Consider the following 26,452-nt stretch of genomic DNA (forward strand, 5'->3'; position numbering starts at 1 on the left):
GCAGCAGCAGCAGAGTTTCCTGGATGAGCTGCGTTTACTATGACATAGATAACAGGTGGTTTGTTTGGGATGGATTCTTTTTGTTTGTTTGTTTGTTTGTTTGTGTGAAGAGGGAGAGAGAGAGTGAATAAGAGGGGAGGTTGAAGGTGGCGAGGATTTTCACTTAAAAGGCAGCTGAGAGCACAGCGCAGATTAAAGCACACTAGGAATCAAAGGGCCTCAGGTGGTATAGAGAACACACAGGTGTCCCTTGTGTGTGTGTGTGTGTGTGTGTGTGCGTGTGTGTGAAGAGAAAGCCTCATCTATTTTTACCTCTTATCTCTGCCAACACCTCTCCTTCTTCTTGTTCTCTGTGGTTTTGTCTGTGCAACACGTGACATGAAGTATGGACGTGTACTGTGGAGGAAGAGGAAGAGGAAGAGGAAGGAAATCCTCTGTGTGACTTCCCGCTCCTTACTGACTAATAACACTTGAATTATTTCCATTGTCCTTGAGCGTCTGGGCGTTTATTCATCACGATGTCCTTGTCAACTGACGCTGAACAAACTTTGAGAAATGCACCTTCGAATGAATGAATGAATGAATGAACTCATTTGCTAATTGTATTTTTGGTCACGTGTGAAACTTCTACCGTGACAATGATCAGAAGAGAAAGATCAGTTTCTGTGACCATTGAGGCAAAGTGACAGACTGACCGGTCGATAGACGAAGGATCTGAAGAGGATGAAAGAAGAGAACGACGTCACACACGTTTACTTTGTGTTTCACTTCATAAGAGGAGTGCAGCAGAGAGGGAGAGAGAACACACACACACACACACACACACACACACACACACCAAGGTTATAATGAAAACTAACGAAATAACAAAAACCAAAATTGAAAAAAAACGTTTTCAAATAAAACTAGAAAACTGAATTGTGTGTTTATAAAACTAAAAAAAATTTATTCTCGAAAGATTAAGTGTTTTTTTCTCTACAGTTTGGCCCTAATACTCAAGCTTAAAAAAACAGAACTAAATAAAAATTAAAACTAATGAATAATCCAAAACTATTATCACCTTATATACACACACACACACACATAAAGAGAGAAGGAGACTTCACCTTTAACATAACTTTAAATTTTGCCACTTCACAAGTACATTCATTAAATCATTGATTTAAACAGCATCATCAAAACTGCCAATTCAGTCATTTACATTATCAGAACTCCCTGTTCTCTCACACACACACACACACACACAGGGAGAAGTGGTTCCCTCTGTTCCAGTCCCCCACTCACCCCGTGGTGCATGGGCTACAGGGTTGAAACCACTTATCCTCCCCTCACTGCCGACATCGGCTCTCCACTCACCCACTCACCCACTCCACCTCAACGACAAGCATGTGTCAGCCCACACACTTTCCCGCGACGGTGCAAACCCTCAAAAACACCTGCAGCGCCGTCTCCTTCCTCTCATGTCTTGGCTGTTTTCCCAAGTACACATGACCTCACACAAAGTGTCTTCTCCAGTGCAGGTTGCCATGGCAACACAGTCAGCCGTGCCGTTGCTCTTGAACTACGTTGAGCTACGAGCGTGTGTGTGCACCTGTGCTGCGTCCCTGTCCTCTGCTCATGCATTCATATTCACTCATGCATTCATATTTACTGTCATGATTCAGTGGCTTATTAACGCCTGCTTTGTCAGAGTTTGCCAAATAAGTGGAACTGTGTGTGTGTGTGTGTGTGTGTGTGTCATCAATATGCCGTGCAGGCACTTTGGCAATTTCCTTAACAGCATCCGGGGCCGAGCGTCCTCATTCGCAGCGGACCTGCTGCATTATCACTGCAGAGACGCGGAGACGGTGCATTTGTCCTTGTTCGAGATGCTTTTTCAGTCAATTGAGAAAAATGACATTTTGCCAAACAGCATTTTCTCCGTCCAGAAAAGTAGAGAGTGTCCCGTCCTGTGTGTGGACTCAGAGTCACAGTGCAAACTTCTCACTCCACAGGCACGTCATCAATGGAACTTTGACAATTTACTTAAAGCCCACATAGACCGGAAGCTCCAATTAACGCTGCGTTTGTGTGTGTATCTGCGTCATTACCTCGTTTATGAAACCCTAAAGTTTCAGAACAACAGTTTTCCTGGGCAACAGTTTTCCTGGGCTCTGCGAAGCGGATCGGCACTTCCTTAATTTGATGTCGTCATCAGAAATCCTCACCACTCCTCTCACCACCGTAGCGCCTCCTGGTGCGGGCACTAGTCCGGGCACATCCTGTTGCGTACATTCAACCGCAGAAGAAGAAGAACTACTCTGATTGTAGCTGCTGAGATGCAGAGCATCCACCGTGCCAGAGGGGGAGCTGTGTATCTGAGAGCTGGCCTATCTATTACGTCACTTCCAGGTACCTGGCCAATCACAGGACAGTGGGAAAGCTCTCGTTGGCTGGCCAATCACAACACAGTCCACATTCTAGGGGTGTGGTTTTGGTCTGAAACAGCGCGGCTGACGAGAGCGTCAGTGAGGAGATATTTTGATCGGCTCGTTTGCAGCGATTAGGAGGTTTTTAACCATGAAAACAAGTTCATATATGTAAGTAGACCTCCATAACTAACATTTATGTGCGATAGAAGCATTCTATGTCACCTTTAAAGGAACATGGGCCAATTATCCACTATGTACCATCTGCATCATCAGTGCAGAGAGTTGAGCATGTGTCCCGCTTGTTTGAGCTATAAAGACATCATTGAAATTTCCAACCAACGCCTTCCAGAAAAGGATATTTATGAATGTTTTCAACCTTTTTTTCCACCCAGCCCCAAATGTAACTGAGACATCACAATCATCAGATGCATCAGACCACTGACGTCGTCCCTTGTTTGAGAAACTCAGACATGATCCATTTTCCCTTCCTTGACAGTTTTTTCTTCCGAGCAATGCCTCACAGAAAAGGAGAAAAGGACATTTTCTCAGATTGTGGCCAAGAGTGGAGAGTGTCCAATTTTGTCTCTGGACATGAAGTCACAGAGCCAATTTCCTCCTTCAATGAATTTTATCTAAAACACTTTCAGTTCCTGGCAACTGTGGAATCCAAGAAGGGAACTTTGGCTCTTTCAAATTGTAGAATTGGAGAACTCAGCCGCTCTTCCTTTATAAAGTTTGTAATTTTCTGCTTTGTTAATGATGCAGGAAACATTTGTTTATGACTGAAATCACAGTTAAATGTGAAATTAAACTTAAATAGATTATAATGTGATATAATGTTGAATGATCTACTTTCTGATAATTCTGTCTAGTTCCAACTCTTTCTGTAAATGACAGGCATTTAAAAAAAAAAAGCAGATTTCAGGACCATGGTCAGCGACACTTCAACTCACTGCAGTGGGCACATGTGAACACTAGAGGGGGCTGTGTTGTATTGCTGTTGTCCTGCTATGGGGGTGATTTCTCCATGCCTTTGACCTCTACTTAAAAGTGGGCTCAAGCAAAAGACAATTTGGGCCTGCTCGTGCCAGAAAGTGATAGATATTAGTTTAATTTTGTTTGTCTTACCTTGTTTCATTGTCCATAAATAAAGACGTATAAGTATATAAGCCATGTCCAACAATTTATAACAATACAAAAAAAAGGTTTTCTATTAAACTGTGACATGTGGCATGCAGTTACTGATGCAGTCCTGAAGTTTCAAAGCCGACAGAAGTTTAAACATTTAAACATTTCTCTGGTCTTTGGGTTAAACAGAATCCAAATAAGTGGTCAACAGTGTCTTAGGAGGTTGTTTTTGTTTGTCTTTATTTGGCCAATATAATTATAACTTAGGTACACATTGACACAAAAAAACAAAGGGAAGACATGTCATCTGGTGCATAGTTTGATATTATGGATTTAACAACACAGATGTGACCAACAGTGCATTTTACTAATAATTTAACCAAGTACAGCAGGTTGAAGTCGATGATAAAAAACAAAAGGATATTTCAGTCTCTGTTAGTATGTTGACATACAGTACATACATACATGTGGAGGTTTAAGGCCACTGGATGATTTTGTCTAGTTAAAAAGGCCAAAGTGTTCAGAGTCGATTCAGAGCACCACTATTGTTTTGACTGGGTTGGGGTTCGAGTTTGACCAGTAGAGGCACTGTAGAGCAGCACATCATGCTCATGTACACAGTTACAGACAATGAGAAAAACATCAGAAGACTTTACCATCTAAAGACTCTACCATCTGGAATCTATAAATTGATTAACAAGCTTTTTGGTTAGAAAATATAGACTATAAACACTGTGTAACACAGAAAATAAAAATGGGATTGACATGGGACATTGACTTACAATCTTTAACGGATTGCTCAGTTTGAGTGACAGAAAATATTGCTTACTTATATTATTGTCTTACATAAAATTGAAAAACATTGTGACCAGGCAGAGGTGCTGTTCGGCTGAGGTTTGTGTCAGGACATGACACAGGTTAATAAGAGTGAGGGGCAACTACGTGAACTGCTGTTTTGTGGCATTATTACCATAATGGCTTCAGCCCTCCTCGATTATTTCCTGTCAGGCTTTCTAACTGGACCATAAATCTGATTTTACAGGCTTTGGTTACAGAATTTACAGAATAAATGATCTGTGCTCACAGGGTAATCCTAATTTTAGTTGCTGAGAGCGACACAAACATGTGTTAGCAGTATATTGTAGCACCTGAAAGTGATATGATAACTGTAGAGGTGAATTAATACCAGCTCTGAACTCAAATTCCTGTATGAAACTTGAATCCACTGCTGGCGAAAGCAACAGTCATAACCGTAGTGTGTGAATGCAGCAGGACGGATGACGGACCAGTGCAAATGCCGTCACTTTGCCATCGCCTGTTCCTCCATCCCAGCCTGTGTCATCAGCTCAGACACGTTCTTCTCAAGGTTGTCGATGCGGCTCCCCATCTCACTGAGTGTGAACATGAAGGAAAACAAACAGTCTGCACATTATAGCACCAATTAAAGCTCAACAACAACAACAACAACAACACAGTACACTGTGAGACAAAAACATAAACGCTTTATAGTCCACTTTGTAGCACTTCAAACGGGTCACAAGACTTGGAGCTTTTCTCACCTAAATCAAACTTTTGATACCTATTATGTTTTTTACACAATAACAGTTGAGGTCTTATACCTTTTATTGGACGTTTTCGTATTTTATAATGAGTAGTGATGTCACTCACACTCTCTCAAAAAAACAAACTTTGCTATGGTTGTTGTCTAACCATGTGTGTTGTTTCATTTTCATGTGACATATTTTTTGGAGGGTAGAAGGGAAGGGGAGGGGCGTTTAAAACCAGTGTCAGTCTCGCGCTTTTAAGTTTTAAAGGTCCAATCCACACAAACGTTACTCCACTGATACTCTGGGCTTGTTATTTACAGAGACTGAACGCCACCTAGTGGCCATTTTTTTATTTCACCATATCACAGGGTTGTGATTTACATGTACAGTGTGTGTGTGTGTGTTGGCTGATTCATACAGAACACAGTGAGTAAAATTCACACAATATGTAAACAAACGCCTCTCACACACACACACACACACAAAGGATATTTCTTGATTCCAGCTGTTGAGAGATGCCCTGGAATTTCCCCTGAAGCCGCTGCATCGTTTCCTCCATCTACAGAATCACACAGAGGTCAGAGGAACTAAAACTTAAGGTCTTTCAGCAAAGAATGTTCGCTTGTTCCTCTATGAAGTGCGTAAACGAGCTCCCGTGACGTCACACAAACTCACCGCCTCTGTCATGTCTTTCGCTGCTTTGCAGTCTGTTGTTTTTGACATAGTCGGTTGATTCCACTCTTCGTCACACTTGTCGTTATTGTCTAGTTGTTTTTGGTTAAACTAACCTGTAAAAAAAACATCGTTGTGAATCCGTCCGGGTTCGCTTTCAACAACGTCACATGTGTTTGCCCTAACTTTGCGGCAAACAAAATCCATAGACTTAAAACAGCACGACTTCCGCTTGCTGTACTGTTTCTTTCAAAATAAAAGGCATTTGACGATGCCGTTTGGCCCAAACCTGGGGGGCCCTACGCAAATTTTGGATTTTGAGGCCCTTTATCGGCGTCAATAATAAAGCAGTACATTTGCACAGTTGTAGTCGTGTTTCTTGTGTACGTTTTGGTGTGGCCACAGCCAAGGGTTCTTATTTTGAAGGCCATCGTAAAGGGGAAATGAAGAGTGTTAAAGCGAGGAACGTTAACAGTGAAGTTTAGACATCGTCAATTTTCCTTGCCTTAACACTCTGCACTTCTTTTTCACTCTGGCCTTCGAAATAAGAGCCCTTAGCTCCGGCCACAACAACTTCCTGTCAAAACCTCTCGCTTTTGGCAACAAAATAATAGCTTACACTTGCATCATCCGCAATGTCAGCCTGACATGTTCTTACTTTTAATCTTAAATAGTGCTGATTTTCACCTAATTTTCAAAATGGCACAATACTGAGAGGTAATCTGAGCATGGTGTCACGTGCATGTGTTGTAGCCATGAATAGTACTATGTATAATATACTATCTAGATATTGTTATTGGGGTTTTTTTTAACAATACCATACCTATGATAAGAAAATAAAATGTTCTAGTGGGCCCCCTGGTGGTAATGGGGCACTAAGCAGGTGCTTGGGCTGGCTCTGCCGTACATGATACATAATTGTCTAGGCACATAGACAAGCTGCTATCATAAATCCAAGGCTTTGATACATGACATATTATCTTTTCCTATGGGTTATATTTGTAATCCTTGTCAAAAATGCAGTTTTAGTTGTCTCTAAAACAACTGTATAATGTTGTTGTGGTTGTTTTTCATCGCCCACAGCACAAGTGACTTCTTTTGAAGGTTTATTATGAAGGTATATCTTCCTACATTTCCCATTACATGTGATCTTATTTAGGCTGACTTAACGACACCCATAGTGCTTTGTATGCAGGAAGAACCTTTCTGTTAACACTTTGTAACCTGGTTTGTCCTGATAGACACATACTGAAGCAGACGCGTGGGAATATTCCCTCTCCCCGCAGTAAAGCTCTAGTCTTTATATAAGAGATAATCGTGGATCATTGTGGCAGCTTAGATGGCAGATTATCTGTCATGAGGCTTATATTACGTTCATTCAAGCCTTCATAGTATTTGTAATGTGGAGTTTGTCTTGAAACGTGTAAATCTACAGTCAATCCCACTGAATGTGTGTGGTTCATACTGAGAGTGGCTTGTAAGAGTGACAACAATGAATGCACATGAACCTTCTTGTGGTTACTTGTGACTTGAGATAAACCAGGCTACATGAAATATGTAGGAGGATGTAGGTCTATAGAGTCAGGGCAATACAAGCACCAAGGTCTGTTTTGTAATATAGTTCCTCCTCAGTGAAATATTTATGCAGCTAAATTGAAGTCAAACATCATTGTTTGTCTGTCTACCTTATACACCCTCATTCCTCTTTCCTTGCGCATGAAGTGCACAGACTTCATTTTTGAAATTGCTTTCCTGTTTAGAAATCAATTTACTCATTGTATACTCTTTATCCATCCGTCCATCATCTACCGCTTTATCCTCCACCAGAGGGTCACGGGGGGTGCTGTGCCAATCTCAGCTGACATAGGACAGTACACCCTGGACAGTTCGATATACTCTTCAATTTACATTATATTCTTGTTGCCGCTATGGGTTCACTGTTGCTCCTTTACTGTATTTTGCACATTGCTTTTCTTCATGTTTTCATTCTTCTGCTTAACTGTTCTTAAATGTCTTTAACGATTGTTATATTAACCCTTAAACTGTTAATAATCGGAAATCATTGCACCAGTAACACATGTGGTTTCATCCAAAGACAGGATGGCAGCAGACTGTAAAATATCAACACTGCAGAACCAAATTTAGGCAATCGGCTTTCTCCATCAAAGGAAGTCACATCTGGAATTTAATGCCTAATGAAATAAAACTGATAAAAGATTTTAAAACTTTTACTGTAAAGGTCAAAAACTGTTCCCAATTTTGATAGGTAGTCTCAATAAGGTCAAACTGTTATGAAGTGTATGAGTGTGTGTGTGTGTACATTGTATTATGTAGATGAGAAAGAGGTCTTATGTACTGGTTGCAAACTAGCAAATTGCTATATATACTCTTTGGGTAGATATCAGATGCACTTTATTTCCACTATATCTCACTGCATTGTCCCTGATAAATAAATATTAATTGAATTGAATAAACATTTAATTAATTATAATTATTCAACGGTCGTCCTAAAACTCTATCACATTCTCTCAAACTAAAACTCCCCCAGGATGCGAAACAACAGTAATTGCTCGTGTGGGTGAACTCTCTTGACTCAGTTGAGAAGCTTTGTTTGACCACGTGACGTATGAGGATCTAGGAAGTGTGACGGCATAGCAAATCACTACAATGAGACAGCCGGTGAACGAAACTGTAAATAACGTCACAATAGAGGTCTAGAGAAATATACTTATACTTTTTTTTTGTTTTTAAATCTCTGTCAATATACCAGTTGCCTTTAAAGAGCTTCGTGGATCTTTGGAGTTGCTCTTCAGAGTGAAGTACAGACGTTGAAACAAACACAGCTAGCTAGCATTAACTGAAGTGGTGAAGCTGGTTATCAACCGCAGGCGTGACGCGTCTCCCCCCCCAGAGGAAAAGACACCACACCGCTGTCGGTGCTTCAGGGTTGCTGAGCGAATTTTCCGGTAAATTTGCTAAAATCTACTCGTGGTGTCACCGTTTATTTTGAACGCCATTGTTTGTTTTCACATCCGGCGGCTCGCCCTCTCCGATCTCCTTATAATGTCGTGGCAGTAGCTGTTTTGACTGCGTAAACCACGGCAAACACGGATGTTAGTCCCTTCGCCACCTGTAAATCATCACGGAACCAGCCGAGGCGAACAGACGCCTCGCCGTGTCAACAGAGCCGCTCACAGCCAGCTGACATCACTTCACGGCTCCTCGTCCACGCTGGTGAGCAGCAGTCGAACATGGAAGATGAGCTCTTCGACCAGATTGTGTCCGTGTTCCAAACGTTGGTGTCATGGATCGCCGCCGGAGCGATGGTGTTCGGCGGTGTGGTGCCCTACATCCCGCAGTACAGAGACATCCGCCGGACACAGAACGCAGAGGGCTTCTCCTCCTACGTGTGCCTGGTCCTCCTGGTAGCGAACATCCTCCGGATCCTGTTCAGGTAACAGATCATGTCCACGTATGCTCTCTCACACACTCTCTCAACCTGTCTGAAATGTGTCTACAGCATTACAATCACCCTAAACTAGGCATGGGTCATACCACTTTTTGTGTCCAATAATACCAACATCACATACCGATATTAGTATGATACAGTTATTTTAGACCATTTATGACACATTTGTGCTGCGTCATTTCAAAGACACAATTCAACTGTCTAACAAATGTTCTCCCACAAATAAGAAATAAACAACCCGAACATGACTCTCATAAAGTGCTTTTTCTGAAAGAAAACGGATGGTAATGGTCTGTATTCATGGTTCAGGACATGGTTAGGGTCAGAGGCAATGTTCTTAGTCAGTCTCAACGTGTTATTGTGGTTTCATAAATTTTTTCAACTGGTTGACCCATGGTCTTTGAGCAGGTTGTCATTCGATGAAGCAGTTTTGATGTCACAGAAATGAGCAGATGTTTGTGTCACATGCTCTTACAGTACTGCAGAACACTAATGACCACAGGGGTATAAAACAAACAAAGAACTTGTTTACTTGCCCCAAAAGACCTAAGGCGTCGGAGGAAATAGATCCTTTCTTTTGTCCTTTTGCAGACCAGTTTGGCTACAATTTCCTTAGCAAAGCACCTAAAAGAGTGCGGAAGGAAATAGTTTCCACTGCTAAGTGGCAATTATTAGTGACATCACCCACAAGAATGTGAATTCCTGTTTTGACATCACCTTCAACCAGGCGCCTATTGGACCATATCAACTTTCAATCATACCGATGTGCTTTGCTTTATTATCTGTATTTAATAATGGGAACATCATTTGCAAAATTCACATACTGCTCTAACTAGTAATTGAAACCATCAACTACTCATGTTTACTGACGTTATAAATTAAGTGAGAAATAGGCTAATTTTCCCATAGACCATCATTCAAATAGGGAAATAGGGATCATCGTCTAATCTAATAAGAATGAGCTAAATCTATCACTGTTTACCTTCAAGTAGATAGTTCATAAAAGACCAGAGTAACCTATGCATTTTTTTTCTTTTTCATTTTCTGACCCATGATGAATAATGTTGAGCTGTCCTCCTGTTGTTGTGTTTACCCAGGCACAGTTATACAACAACAAAAAACAAACAAACTTACTTTGTCTCACAATGGCAGGCAAGCTTGTGCTCTTTGCAATTTATTAACTTTGCTTAGCCCCTTGAACACTGAAATGACAAAACAGGATGAAAAAAAACCCCAGTGAGATTATCTCCACTCTCTCCAGCCACGTGATGTTAAATGTTGTCATAAGTTTACCCACAATTCTGTCTCTGTGCTTCAGATTTGGCCGCTACTTCGAGACTCTGCTGCTGTGGCAGAGCTTCATCATGATCGCCACCATGCTCATCATGCTCAACCTGTGCACCAACGTCCGCACGGCCACTGAACTCAACACCAAGAGACGCTCATTCATAGGTCAGAAACTCTCCACACGCTCCCTTTACACCACCGTGCAGATAAAGCTCAGTGAGCGCATGTCCATGAATAGAGTGGATACTGTATGTAAGAGTGACAGAGTTGTGGCTGTGTATGAGAGTATAAATATGCCTGAGAGTGAGTCGGAGTGAATCTGTGCAGACTGGGTGTGAGAGAGAGAGAGAGAGAGAGAGAGAGAGAGAGAGGGAGAGAAAGAGAGAAAAGGCATGGTGGTAAAACACTGCCTGGCCAAAAAACAAGGCGCCACCTAAAAAAAAGGGGTCACATCGTTGGAGCGCCTTTAACTTTGATTACGGCACTCATTCACTGTGGCATTGTTTCCATAAGCTACTGCGATGTCACTAGATTTATTACCGTTCAGTGTTGCATTCATTTTTCACCAAGATCTTCTATTGATGATGGGAGAGTCGGGCCACTGAGCAAAGCCTTCTCCAGCACATCACACATGTAGTGAAAATGATGTCTCATGCTCTCACTCTTTCACAATTTGAGCCTGATGAATCCTGGCATCGTCATCTTGGGATATGCCCATGTCATGAGGGAAGAAAAAAATGCATTGATGCAATAATCTGGTCATTCATTATATTCAGGTAGTCAGCTGACCTCATTCTTTGGGCTTATAATGTTGCTGAACCTAGACCTGACCAACTGCAGCAACCCCTTACCTATTTGCTCAGTTAAATCCAGGTGGTGACCTTTTTTTTTTCCAGGCAGTGTATGTAACCGTGCCTCACATCCAGTGTCACTGACCACAGGGCGACTTCTTTATAGGGCACCTAAGGTTCCTTTTTTCAATACTTAAAAATACAGTTTAAGTAGTAAAATTAGTCTCAACCAAACCTTTCAATAATTGCATTTGGCTCCGGTTTGTGTCAGATACAAAAACCGAGGCAGAGCAGTTCACAATCCTTTACTCCTGTACTCGGTCGTGACAACAGAATTCGGTAAAATGGTTTGGTGTCCAACCCTACTCCTTAACTTGGTCATGTTTAAGGAATTTAAAAACTTGCACAGGAGATGCACCTATCTTTGAAAAAGCCACTCAGCCACACTAAAGGTGGTTGTCTCTGTCTCTAACATGGTGTTCTCGATGCTTTTGTTTACGCAGTAAGAACAAACGAGCGTAGTTCATGGTTTTATAAAGTTTATAAAGCATTCAAATTGCTTTGATTCAAAGGCAGGTGGCCTTTTTAAGTAGTTGATAAATGTCTCTGTTGAGTGTAACATATTTCTAAGCGTGAAAGAATACTTGGAAGTTTAAAAAATAGAGTCGATTTTGAGCTTTTCTTCTGCTCGGTTAATGCTGAACCTACAGTTTGCCTCTTATTCAGGTTATTCAGTGACCCATATATTGTAATACTAGATGCTGTTTGTTCCATTTACATGATTTACACTTCACTTCTCCTTCTGGGACAACTGTATACTCCCAGAAGCAATGTGCTTTGTAAATGAGTTGTAAATATCCACAGGCTCTCAGTGTTGGACGAATACACTGCAATCACAGAGAAACCAACCAAATTGTCTATGTTAGGAAGGACTATGCTGGTGTAGCTTGATTGATGGTGGCTAACATGACCAAGTCCTCTGAGTCAAACCAATTGTGCAACACCACTTTGTTTTAACTGTGCTTTAAAGCTGTTTAGAAAAGTACAGACAACAAAAACTCAAAAGTCTCGTGCCCCTCTCTGTCAATAATCACTTATATAAGTGAGTAGGAATTCAGATAATCAGTCGTTTCCACACTCAGTCACCTGGATAATCAGGCGTCGGCTCTGGACCTGCTGAAAAATGAAGAAAACCAAGCTCTATGTTTTTCTTTCCCTGTTTATGTTCACTTTTTGTCTGTAGCAACAGACAGTAAGGACGAGGAGGTCAGAATCCCTAAGCGGCTCTTTCTGGGTATGTACAGAACTTACTGTGTCTGCCATGAAACATCAGTTGTAGTTCATCTGCCTGTCCCTCTCCATCTGTGTGTGTGTGTGTCATGCATGACGACAGCCCAGTGTCGCTGTGCTTGTTGCCCAGCCGGCGTTAACCTATGGTGACTAACACCGTGTACAACATGTTTACATAGAGCATGTCGTGTCACTGAGATTCACCTTCTGACCTTTCCAGCCACTGCTGTGATGCTTTCAGTGCATGTTACCCTGCTGTCTCGCACACGCACACGCACACGTACACACACACACACACACAGTTCCAAATTTGACTTACAAAAACTGTGAGGATGTGGTTTTTGCATGTTTTATGAGGATTAATTCACTCGCTCATTCAGATCAGTCATTAGTCTAATTACAGTAGTGGACTAATCTGTTGATTGTAGTTGCTCTCTACTCACCACTTAATGACTTTCATGCTTTTGTTTTTGCAGTTTGATGTGTAAAAATGTTTCTGATTATAAGCTCTCCTATACCCTGATATTTATTTGTGTGTATATTGATGATTAAATGTCAAAAAACAAAAAGGTTCCACCCACCACTTGTCTCTCCCAGAAAAAAAAGAGATTTTTTTTCAGAGCAACAGCCAGTATTTGGACACTTTCGTCATTTGTCAGTCCTGGTTTGTTAAAATTGGATGTGCCTGCCTTTGAACACTTAATACATTGACAATGAATCCAGTGCATGTTTATCTTATCTTGCCCTAAACTGTGAATGTAATCATTTTTCCGACTGCCTAATTGTTTGGTAATTACTTTTACTTCTGTGTTGTCTTTTAACATCCTTAAAACAACTTTTGGATTCAATATAATCCTCCTGTATTATAGAGAGGTGAAGAAAAAAACTGTGGTTAACTATTATACTATTATAAGTCTGTGTTTGTTGAAATCATCCACTGATCAGTTAACATTTGACTTCTTAAATTCTCTGGAAGGACATTGCCATGTGCTCAATGGAATAGAGATGCAGTATTAGTGAAGAAAAGGCTGTTATCCCATTATCAGACACTAGATGGCAATAGGAAACTATGTTAGTGTGGTGTGAAAAGGTACAGTGTAGACTTGGCTAAAAAATGATGACACATGCATGCAGAATTATTTGGCATTAAATGTTCTTTTGTAGCCTATTGGATGTTTTCGATCAATTTCTGATCAATGAGCAGAAAAACATCCACCAGTACTGTGGGTTGCTGTGCTTCTGTCCGTCTGTGTGGACTAGCAGCAGGATATCTGCTTGTCTTTGTGGCCCAGGTGCGATTGCGACTGACCCACTTTGCCCACATGTTGAGGCTGGTACCAGAGTGGCTCTAGCTCCTGTGAACATGGACGAGTGAGCTCTGCCAAGCAGCATAATGTCAGAAGTGACAGAAGGCGCAGTGCAAATATCAAGGGAAGGAGGAGCATCTTGTACTCCTGTTGTTGACAGAAAGCATGGAAACGCTCGGGTGGTCAGGAGGAAGAAATAAAAAAACAAACTGAAGCAGAGCTGTGGATTCAGAGAAAGAGCTTCACTCAGAGGCGAGTAGCAGTTGTGGTTGGTTTGAGAGCTGCTGGGCGGTGGTAAGATCAGAGGTGTTGTGATGAGAAAGCAAATAAATGAATTCCTTCATTCGATCTTCATCTGAGGGTTCACGGGGGCGCTGGTGCCAATCCCAGCAGGGTACACCCAGTCCATCACAGGGCCACAGAGAGACAAACAAGCATCACACTCACACCTACGCTCAATTTAGAGCCTCCAAAAAGCAAGTGACTTCACAGTATAACGAAGCGGTGCTGGCGTCAGTGTGCAGCTTTCCTCGGTGACTCATCATCGTAGTGTTGTTGTCTAGTCAGCAGGAATGATTGCTAACCGACACATTTCTCTGATTGGTCAATCTGCTTCCTTTTATGTATGCTCGTACCCTTAAGGAAGCGTTTGTTTGTTCTCAACGCGACACAGAGCCATTATCGCACCATGAGCTTCCATCAAACAGCTGGACATTTGTACCCAATGAGAAAAACACAGTGCTGTTCACTGAGACATTGTCCCTCTTAATTTGGAAGCTGGAGAGCACGTGTTGTGCTGTAAGTACAATCACACAGTCTTTTGTTTAAGTTTCAGTGCTCAGATAAGAGTCCTCGTGTCGTAGCAACTCACTGTGATTTATGGGGAAGTTTATACAAATATCAGATCATTGTCTGTGTGGTTAGTCAGCTGCAGGTAAAGAAGTTTGGAAAGACAAACATTTCTTTTCCTGGCAGTGACGGAGGAAAACCAAAATTACTTTGTGTTACTTTATAATCCTGAAAGGTGGGGAACCCTGATTGGTCCTGCAGCCTGAAAAATAATTTGTTTCAGCAAGTAAACCACGGAATAAGACTCTCTGTGTAATGATTGAATAGTCTGTATGCAAACTCCGTGTGCCCCCACTGTTTCACACTCCTGGGTTGTTTGCTTGTTTGTTCCAAAGAGGCTGTAGCTTTGGATTTTAACACCACATTATTTCAACTCAGTGCAACATGATTGTATTTTAGATTACAGCTGGGAAAGCGTCTGTGAATATAAATCTCTCAAGCCTCAAGGTTTTTTTCCACAGAGAAACACAAAATGGATGCATATTATTTAGTTCTAGTGCTAATGTTAGCCATAGCTATCATATAATATATGTACAATATAAAATTTTTCATTATACAATGGGCTCTTGAAGACAAACTAGATTTTGTTCTTCAACTTATTTATATTTGTTTATCTAACTTTAAAGTATGTCCGTCTTATATTATGTGGTTTAGAGAATTTTATAGCTATAGATTATATCTAACCGTCTAGCTTTTTGATGTCGCACCTTTAAAAGAGGAGCAGGTTCCTCATCGGCAGAAACTAGGGAAATGCCAAGGCAACTAAATAGAAATCACCCAGTGTCAATGTAAACGCAATCAAAATATAGCAGACAGCATCACATAAAAGCAGAAATAAAAAATAAGATCAAATGACACAAACAACATTAAAAACAGTAAATCAGAACTCATTTTTATGGCTTTTGTTAAAAAAATCAAACAAACGAACAAGCGCACTGCCAAGACGAGCAGAATAAATGATGCAGTTGCGTTGATTATGTCATCATGATTGAGTGGTGCTTTTGTACCGCAGACATCTTGATGTAGTGATGGTGCACAGCTACATGGCGGTACACAACGTTTTCATCCGTCTGGTAATGGCTCGTTCCTCATCTGTGTCTCATCTGTGGGATTTTGTATCCGTAGCATCATTGGGTTTCAGTCAGTCATCATCTAACCGCTTTATCCTCCACCAGAGGGTCGCGGGGGGTGCTGTGCCAATCTCAGCCACATCGGGCGATAGGCGGGGTACACCCTGGACAGTTGGCCAGTCCATCGCAGGGCCACACACAACTAGAGACAAACAACCATTCACTCTCACACTCACTCCTATGGTCAATTTAGAGTGTCCAATTCCCCTAATCCCCACATTGCATGTTTTTGGACTGTGGGAGGAAGCCAGAGAAACCCACGCACACACGGGGAGAACATGCAAACTCCATGCAGAAAGGCCCTTGTTCCAACCGGGGCTCGAACCCAGGTCTTCTCGCTGCAATGCGAGAGTGCTAACCACTACATCACCGTGTGGCCCTATCGTTGGGTTTGACATCTAAAATTGAATCACCTTACACTCTGTAGTGGCACTCACCCCCCTCCCCCATCACCCCCCATCCCCTGTGGTCTGGTGGAAGCGTCTAACTTTTCTTCTGCCCAATTCCAGTTTTAGAGGAGACACAGCATTTGGTTAACGCTGAGGGTTTTTTTTAAACATTGTGCAAACACCATTGATTCTTTCGTAAATGTCATCTTCTGGTGAGTCTATTGTTCATTGTTGTCTATTGTGTTGTTGTCTGTTGTGTCGCGTTCAGTGTTTGTTGTAGTCGCCCCATGTAAAGTTACTGTAACGCAAGCCTGACCCAGGGCTTTACCGTTCCAAACTTTACCAAACTGTACCATGATGGAAACACGGCATATAATGGCCCTTTTTAACTCTGCATTGTTCGGCTTTGATTCTTGTGTCAGACGTCTCTTCCTGTGACGAGACTAAACTGGAGACTGGAAACGCGCCAAAAGTAAAAATATCCGTAAACATTTATCTGAGGTCTGATGATAAAGCATGGCACATATCAGTGGGAAGCGTGTATATGACAGCTGTTCTCGTCCAGTAATCTGTATTTATTAGACTTATTGTGATAATTATGGATCAAGACTGGAAAATACTTAATTGTTATAAGGTATTGGCCATGGTGACGAGCCCTACATGTAGTCTGTGTGGAAGTGCAGAGACTTTTGCAGTGCTTTAGCTTCACATTGAAAGCCTGTTAGTCATTTTGAAAGAACCTCCCTGTCCAAATGTTGAATTCTAAGGTTCAGTTTTCCAGGCTGTTATAACCGTCTTTCATTATAATGCTCCTTTCCTCCTCCTACGGGTGCCTTTGAGTGACAGCGAGCCATTATTCCAGTTACCTCCGCAGACTTTTCCACGGCCTCACTCAAACTGACTGGGAGCAGTTGGTAAACAAGCATTTGAAATCTCCAACACTGACCTGAGTCTTCCTACACATGCACCACATCTCTGTGGAACTTCAAACTGAGCCGTGTGTGAGGTGTTTGTCCACTACGGGGAGTCTGCTGTGTGTGTGTGTGTGCGCGCAGCTCCAGTTTGTTCCCACACAGCTCCGCAGCGGCAGGGATTAAAGAGGAGGAGGAAAATGCCCCAGGGTACACAAGTGGCTCAGAAGGAGATGGTGTGTGGCAGAACATGTCTGAGGTACTGTGCTGAGATAAACATACCTTAGGGGTCAGTGTGGAATGGAGTGGCACACTGCTCTGCCCACAAGATGCTGTTTTTACACAGAAAGCTGCTCAGATGTGGAGGCAGAGGTGTGCACTCACATCCTCCTGTCTTCTGCTGCTGCAGTATTTCACCAGACAACACAAAAAAACCTGCACATTTAAAACTTTAAGAGGATTTAAGGGATAATTACAGCACTGGAGTTGGGGAGTTCAAGTATTGGAGCAGGAAGTATGTGCCATATTTTCCAAATTAAATAACTAGTGTCTGTTCTTTTCTGTCCAAAGGTTTCTGTTTGGTGTCGTCTTTATTCTCATATTTTATCTATCTCATTTGATTTGAGTTCATTTTTATTTTCTATTCTTGAACCACAACTTTAACGTGTACCACCTGAATATCTGTTCATGTTCTCTTCTTGGATAGATGGCGATTACATACATCATTTCTAAATTCTCTGTCATATGAGAGTGCGCCTTCTGCTGGAGAAACCTGCATTACATTTGTACTCGTTCCTCTCATCTGTCAGAGTAATGAGATGATGGCCTTTATTACTTGGTCGGTGACCTGTAAAGTGGTCAGTTACAGCACTTTTTACAGTGGCACTCTCGGATACTATGATCCCACTGTAATATAACCAGTAAATAGGATATAATGTTACATCTAACTAAACATTCACACAGCTCTCCTGAGTGATTTCAGACACAGCCTTGGCCAAACAGCTTAGCCAGCTGGAACACACTTTGATAGCCTCCTCTTTAGCAGGCGAGCAAACTGTAGCAGAACAAATGTCCGCGCAGCTGCTAGGTGCTAACACTGTGTGCACATGCATCCTACGCGCGCTCACGCATCATCAGCCATGCATTTTGTACAGTGTTTCATATGTTTGGTGTGAAGCTGTTCATGCCTTTAGCAGCCAGGCTGGAATCTGCTCCGTTGGCCTCAATTGCTACGCCCAGTATTTGGCCGTTATCACACTGCACCAGCCCGGCGTTAGCTGGCCCCACACTCGCAGTTCTCAAAGCTCTGCTGCTACCAAGGTGCCAAAGCTACACCAGGCGTCTGCTGCTCCAATACCTACAGAGCAATCACTTCTTTATTGCACACAAAACAGCTTGTAATGGATAATTCTTAGATTTAATTCCACTCAGTCTTTTTTTTTTTTTACAGCATGCTGCATTGTGCTGCCAAACTGACGAAGGGTTTGCCCTGGTAAATCTTGTGTGGTGTGTGTGTGTGTGCTCTTTGAGTTTAATTCACTTACTTTCACTCGTCTGTCGGAACAGAATGATTTGGACCGGCTCAATATTTCAAAGCCAGTTTAGCTTGCATGCATTCATGCCTGCCATGGGGTTTTCATTTAGAAAATGCCATCCAAAATGTCAGAGTCAGTCGCCGTTCATTTTCATATGAAACAAAAGTTTAATTCGATGAGAAAGTCAAATGTCATAAATCCTGGTATTTTCAACTTTAATCGTCATCGGCTGCTCAGAGTGGTGTCATTTAGGCAGAGTGATTAGTGGTGCTGTTAAACAATGCTTTGTATCTCTCAGTTTCCTACACAGGCCTTTACAGTAGACCTCCGAGAACGTAGACGCGCCTCATTTAAACTTGTCTTAATCGGCTCAATTGCATGCGAGACATCCCAAATCCCATTTAAGATAAAGCGACGCAGCTATGTCTTTTGCTCTCAGCCATGATAAGATTGTCATGAGTAGCTTTTTCAATTTCCTCCGCTCTCACATTAAAACCAGCAGCTACAAATGAACTCTTTCCACTGCACTTGTACCATAATGTCTTCAATTTTCTTTTTTGTACTATTGCTTATTGTACTTATTCCCTTGTCTGCTACAGTCGCCGGAATAATCAATACTTCTGCTGCTGCATTGAGACACAGTATTATCACAGTATGAGTAGTATTGGCCCTGTTGCTTATTATGGGATGCCAGTAATGCTGTATTCAATCTTCATCCCGTGCCCTGAGTCTATATCATTCATTAGTATCCAGATTTTCACCTGGCCTCATTATTACCATGTTGAAAGTTACTGTTACTGATCCTGTAACTGTCACCTTCCCTCAGGGCTCTTCACTACCTTCACTCAGAGCTTCCTCCCTCGAGAGCCTGCGTTTACGAGCTTCTGTTCTGCGAGAATCTGAATGAGAACACATCCAAGTGTCTTGAGGCTTGAGCGAACAGCCTATTTGTAGCTGTGTCATGTACTTTCCGGGTTGTTTTTTTCCCTCTTAATACATGAAGGGGATTGTGGGAGTCGGGTGAAAATTCACAGCTCGGGTGTTAAGTCAGTTAAAAACGAGTTTCTCCCCGTCCTTTATTCACTAGGTACTGCTCAAACGAGACAAGTGCTGGGATTTGAGTAGTGAGGAAATTATAACTGCAGTTGTACGATACAAATGTACGATTTACATTTTTAAGGGTCACATTTTTCACTTCGAAATGTCACAATTAATGGGGCAGAATATTATAAAATGTACTTGTTTTATTTTATTCATTCATTTTAATATCCTTGACAGAAGAATAGAAGATTAACCTTGTTTTTCCAGGTTTTTAAATGTAATTTCTGTTGACTTGGCTCCTTTTTAGACTTTGACTGGAACTACTTCTGGCTGTGGACTCGTTTCCTGGACTACGTACAGTGTGTGCTGGCCTTCACGCTGGTGGCGGCTTACATCACCTACGTCCTGCTGGACTCGGCGCTGTTCGTGGAGTCTCTGGGCTTCCTGGCCGTTTTCACCGAGGCGATGCTGGGCACGCCGCAGCTCTACTGCAACTATCAGAACAAGTCCACTGAGGGCATGAGGTATGGATTTAATACTGAACACAATTAACTTTACTGTATATTCACAGATAATTTCATTTATTCTTTGAGCCACAGTAGGAGCAGCTACTGTTTATGGTCAGGGCATAGAATGACACTGTAGGGAAGTCTGATTTATCTATGTTTTATTATGTTTTGGTACTGAAACACAGTGAAAGGAAAAAAGGAATATTTAACACTCTCTCCTGCAGATCTTTCAATGTCCAATGTTCAGTCAGATTTGATTATTGCTGCCCGAGCCGCTCCTTTGCCCGTCAACATGTTCACATGAGTCACAGTGAGAGATCCAGGAGCTACATTTTCCAATTGACAACCAGTGATTAAATATATTAGAACTCATGGACTGTCAGCCTACATCGCAGACATTCAGGTCGCAATTATCAAAAAAAAAAAGTTTGTAGAACATCGCTCGGTGGAACACTCTTCAAATGCAGAGGAGTTATTTACTGTCCCAGTTTTGGGGGCCTTTAATGATCATTTCCCACCAAGTCATTCAGATGTAAATTAAAACAAAGCCCGTTGTGTCAGTGATTAAGCACAACATCTTTGTCCTGATGACTGTTGTTTTATTTAGGAGTGCCAGCTCTGACGGGGTGTGTGTTGTTCCTGCAGCACGCACTTGGCTCCAGTGTATATATAATGTCACACACGTGATCATTACCACTGACTGACATGTGCTTATTAAGTATTTCTGGCACCTGTCGAGTAGGAAGTAAGGAACGGTGATCCTGACAACTCATTATTATTCATAACATAACGGCTGGCCCTCTGAAGTTTCTCTAAAAATCAATATGGTAATAGTGTATTGTGACTCGGGGTTATTTATTGCCTGTGTATCGTTTGTGGCTCATTAACGTTGATTTGCATCAAGTCTCAGGCTGTAATTAGGGACTTTTTTTTAAAGCAAAATCAGTACACACAAAATCAGATAGAATAGCACTGCATTTACCAGAATACAATGAGACATAAATAGCTTTAGAGGGACTTGACAGCACATTAATGTGATGAAAATCAAATAAACAGATAATGTATTTATTTATTAGATGACGTGCGACCCCCAACGTCTTGAGGTGAAAGCAAACGAGGTTCTTAGGAACCTCATATAGTGCCTCATATAGTGGTGAAGGGAACATGGCACCCAGATGGACACGCTCATTTTCAACCCTTGACCGGAGCATCGCTGTGACACGCGCGGAGGCACAGAGTTGTCTCTGTCGGTAGTTTTCACCAACTTTGTTCCTTCTGAACAACAATTTCCATCTGTCTGTGTTCAAGCAGAGCTCCAACGCCATGGAATAGACTGAAATAGTTACTTCTCCTGTGACTATAAAAATATACTCATCAACAATCTCCTCAATCGTGTCGTCTATGGCTAACATGAATACGCGCAGCCAGAATGAAACATGAAGCCTCAATGTCAGTTCTTTTGTCTTCCCCGCAGCCGTCAACCCATGCAGATAAAAGCTGCCATAGAAGCCAGAGGACATTATAATTTCCCAGCTCTGTTTGTTGCCTGTGATCACACCCTCTGAGTCCGGCAAGCTGTTGTTTCTGGGTTTACTCTACCACAGCACATCACTCAAGGTGTATCTGTGTACACGCGAGTGTGCGGATGTTTACGGGTTGACCGTAAGATCCTTGACACAATTTTGCTTTTAAAGTTTGATTTTTATTTATGTGGAAAAAGCGTCACACTGACTTCATCCTTAGCCAAGAGTCACGAGTTGTAAATGTTGGATTATCTTCCCAGACCCACAGTAGAAACCTTATTCACCAAGTGGATGGAGTCAGCGCAGGGTAACAGCGGCAGGTTGGAATTAATCATGTTGGGCGTTCCGGTGTGTACACACACACACACACCGACACACCGGACGGCACCAGCACACACTGTCAGACAGGAGACGGCAGCAGTTTTTATAATGAAATATGAATGAGTTCAGCGGATGAGTTTTCCCTTCTGTCTCACGAGGACGTTGCATTTGTGTGTTAATTTGCACCCCAGGTTTTTCTGTTAACCCCACGGATGCTGTGTGACTCAGTAAGTGCTCTGTTACCACTGTGGATGCTCGGAAACTTTGATTAATGCCACGCCATGTATTGTTAATATGTTGATGATGCAATTTCCTTTCCCGTCCAACACTAGATTTATCCAACTCCAGTGTCATTTTATCGCCCTGCTCTTTTTTCTCTCTCCTCTTTTCTATGATATATCGCATTTGATTTCCCCACCAAATATAACATCCAGGACCACTGGTGTGATTAGTATTACATTGTGGATTTTTCAGCTGTGACCCCAAGGTAATGCATTTAGACATGTGTTAAAAATGATGCTTGGTCACTACTCTGTATTTGTTTCCCTCACTTTGTGATGTAGTGACATCACCTCAGTTGGTTATTAGTCTGAACAGCATTAGCAGTTTGTCCTAATGCGATGTTTTCTGTCTTTTCTGTCACATCCACCCCGTGGGCCCTGACCTTTCACAGACTCCGGTTATTGCGCTGACAATCTGATGCAGTTATGAAACCCACATTAGCTCGTAATGCAGTCACTGAAAGCACAGACCTCTCAATTTACAGAACCTTCAATGCCACCATGGAAAGGATAAAGAAAATATAATTCATTTACATTAAAGCAGATTATGAATTATGGTAAGGTCATTGTTATTGGGGATAGTCTTGTTTGTGTTCCTTAATTAGTTACAGCAGACATAAATTTAGCAAAACAAAATCGAGCTGTTATTATAGCCCAGTTTGTCTTTTTATTTTTTGTAATGTACTTTATTTCTATAGCCCACAGTTGACCAAAGTGCTTTACAAAATAAAAGCATTACAGACACACGGTATTAAAAGCAGACGGTAAAAACAAATTCATCAAATTCATCAAATAAAAACGCACAGGAATAAAAAGCAGAAGAAAGAATACAAAGGTTTTATATCGTTTCACCTTTTGAGTTAACCTAATGAAGATTGAGTAGTGATATTTGTGCAGTCACAAAATAGTCCAATGTTGAAATGCAATGTATTTCCAAATTTCACAAATTCAAATCCGATTTTAAAACATTTGAGTACTTTTTGCTCAAGCGTGTTTATATAGTTGGTGAATATGGGTGAAAATCAGATTGTGCTATAGGTCGTGCTGAAAACAAGGATGTAAGACACTCTCATAGCCATACATTTTAACATAGTAATGGAAAAGAGCAGCGTAAATGCTCTGTGTTCTAGGACTAAACCAAGAGCAACTAATATAAAAACATGTGGCTGTTGTGTGTGTGTGTGTGTGCGCGTGTTTGTACAGTATGTGTGGAGTGTGAATACGAGGATAAGAGGGTGTTGACAGTTTTGTGTTAATAGTTTTTCAGGCTGCTGCTATAATTAGATTGTCCTGAGCCTCCAGAGGTTTACTGTGATACTGACCAGGCTGCCATAAAACAAATAAAATACAACAACACACACAGAACACACACACACACACACACACATACGCAGACAAACACAAAACAGGAGATGGGACATCCAGACAGCTAACTGTAGCCTTATAAGGTTGAGCTACAACCCAGTATGCTAGATAAAGAGTGCCAGACCCTTATTTAGACTGAAGGCTGCTCACACACACGACACTCACAGACGTGATGCATTCCCTCGTCCCTTATCCTCCTAACCTTAACCATCTCAAGGACTTGCTGAAATAGCCTCAACATGTCCTATCACCAGAATATGTCCATGTGTACATGTACACAGCAGACGGAGGGAGCGCTGTGCTCGTGTAGATGTAGATGGTGACGGGCCATCACCTCTGTGGCCGCTGTGATGAGCCGGGCTTTAGAACAGAGCAGCTGCAGTGGGTTCCTGCAGCTGGAGAACCCTCAGACCGTCTGTCCAAGAACGTTCACATGCCATCTGCTCACACCCACGTAGGCGTCAAGAATGCACTGCATTTGGTTTGTGTTCCGTCCAGGAGGGAAGGAATCTCTTTGCTTCCTTTGTGTGTGTGTTAGTTAGTTTGTTTTCTGTTTTTAAAAAAACAACACAAATTAAACGGAATTTTGAGAAGGCATTGGAATGAGAGACATTTGCACAGTCTCGTATAAAACACAACAACTGAAAGCTAAAAGAATTGAGTTGTTGTTTTTTTTCAGACTGGAAACTCAAAGGAAAAAATAATACTCAGCCCAGAGCTGATGTATTTATGTGGGTCAGGTTGCCCCAGTGTTTATTATCTTCACTTGTTTCAACGTTTTGTCTTCTTTCAGTTAAACACGGAGCAAATATAGTGGAGTTGTATTTATTCTGAAGCACCAGTTTCTCAAAACAGACACACGTCTCTTCTCCTTTGGTAAATGAGCTCTGTCTTTGGTCACCTCTACTTCTGATAGTCCATCCCAGTTTAACGCTTGATGCACAGCTGAACCACAGTTGGATCATTTCATTTTGTGTGGATTGACGTTTTTCTACAGTGAAACAGCTCCTGTAGTACTTTGCTATTTAAATACTGGTAGCTCAGCTTAGCACAGCCTATAAATAAATCCCCATGCCTGTCCTTTAAAGTTTAATGTCTTTATTTTGTATTTGGAGCATATGCCAATGTTGCTTTTCACAGCCTATTGTAGACGTGGTCTTGTCCAGTGCAGCTCTGCTTCTGCACCACCATCCTGTGTGCACAGTGCTCTCTCTTCCCTGCCTCTGTATGGTGTGTTTCAGAAGAAGAACATGACAAATAAGGAGTCAGACATGTTGGCACCATGTTCCCCCGGGTCCTTCCTGTGTTAACCTTTTTTATTACAAAACCAGCAGAAACTGATCAAACGAGCCTTTCCTCATTATTACCTGCAGGTAAACATTGTCATAACTCCGAGAGTAACCACAGAGAAACAGACAGGAGGAGACGAGGAAGGTTGTTTTTTTTTCCCCCACAGAGCTTCTTATAGGCAGAGAGGAGTGTGAGGATGTTTGGTGGGTAGGGCAGAGAAATGAGGTGATGGTGGAAGGAGGTGGTCATAAGATTAATAGACGGGGAAGCAGTTGTGGAGTGTGGGCTTAGGAAAAAGGCAAAGTATGTGAAAATAGAGCCAGAGGAATCATCCAAAGACACAGCTGAGAAAGAGCTGGTAAAAAAAGTGAAAGTCACATTTATAAAAGAGATGGGAATAGCAAGATTTGTGCAAATTGGCCTCACAAATGAAAGGTGAAGCAGGAAGTATGAATAATGCAAGAGCCCATCTGACTGCAAAGCTTTCCACTGAAGAAGCTAAAACACAGGCCAGGCAGTCGGGGTATCACTGGTTGTGGGGGGGGGGCAGCAGCGCCAGATTACCTCTCATCCGTTCTTTACATCTGTTAAGCCGCTTACAAAAACACAGGAAACCTGCTCACACAAAGACTCAGCCTGCCTCCTTTATCATAATGCTGCCATGTTCCCACCTGCTGCGGGAGTCAAAGCTTTGACATATTTATTGCCATCAGACGCCAGGACGCGTGACGATAATCAGTCATGAGTCTGTCGGTAATGGTTGAACCCGGCATTGATTAATGGTTATGATCTTATTGTGCGATTACAGCTGTGATTGATCCGTCTTCATTAGATATAGTGAGATGTGTGATGGACGCCAGTCTCTGGTTGTGGAGAACGTGGGACAACAAACACACACACACACGCACAGAGAGGGAACATGTACAGACATGAGAGCGAAGCATTAACAGCAACCTCAGCAGGTCACAGATCCCGTACACTGCACACGTCACCAACCTCTAACTGTATGTTGTGTCCACTGAGAGTGGATGTGATGCTGAGTCTTTTATACATTGTGTTATCTGCTGCAATTGTGCTGCAAAATGTTTTTTTAAATAGGATTTGGCTTTGAAAATTGGTATAAAATATAACATAACATATAACACACATAATATAGGTATATATATACATATACACACACATATATATATACATATATGTATATTTATGTGTGTATCACATCTGACTTTTTGACCTCCAATTCAAGTGTAATTTCTTTCAGGAATGATCGGTTAATAACTGATAGTACATTTACAATTTACATCAACTACATTTCATCTTTCATCTTCATTTTTTCAAAACAGGAAACGTGGTCACTGGCAAGCAAAATAAAACGTCTCAATGACGACGTTAAAAGCAAATGTTCC

At 41.8% G+C, this 26,452-nt stretch overlaps 1 protein-coding gene across 2 annotated transcripts in view; it reads left to right on the forward strand.

Moving 5' to 3' along the window:
- Positions 1-7,658: 7,658 nt before the first annotated feature.
- The window catches only part of LOC122786637 (solute carrier family 66 member 2), a 23,910-nt gene continuing 5,116 nt past the window's right edge, over positions 7,659-26,452 (forward strand). Inside the window, exons 1-4 of one of the 2 annotated variants that reach the window (XM_044053086.1) lie at positions 7,659-9,212; positions 10,546-10,679; positions 12,549-12,599; positions 20,065-20,281. In XM_044053086.1, the coding sequence (XP_043909021.1) occupies positions 9,010-9,212; positions 10,546-10,679; positions 12,549-12,599; positions 20,065-20,281 (605 nt within the window). In that variant the 5' untranslated portion in view covers positions 7,659-9,009. The remainder of the gene's footprint in view (positions 9,213-10,545; positions 10,680-12,548; positions 12,600-20,064; positions 20,282-26,452) is intronic. The other variant, XM_044053087.1, reaches the window with a different exon arrangement.

The sequence above is a fragment of the Solea senegalensis genome, linkage group LG20 (assembly GCF_019176455.1).
Source record: "Solea senegalensis isolate Sse05_10M linkage group LG20, IFAPA_SoseM_1, whole genome shotgun sequence".
Taxonomy (NCBI): domain Eukaryota; kingdom Metazoa; phylum Chordata; class Actinopteri; order Pleuronectiformes; family Soleidae; genus Solea; species Solea senegalensis.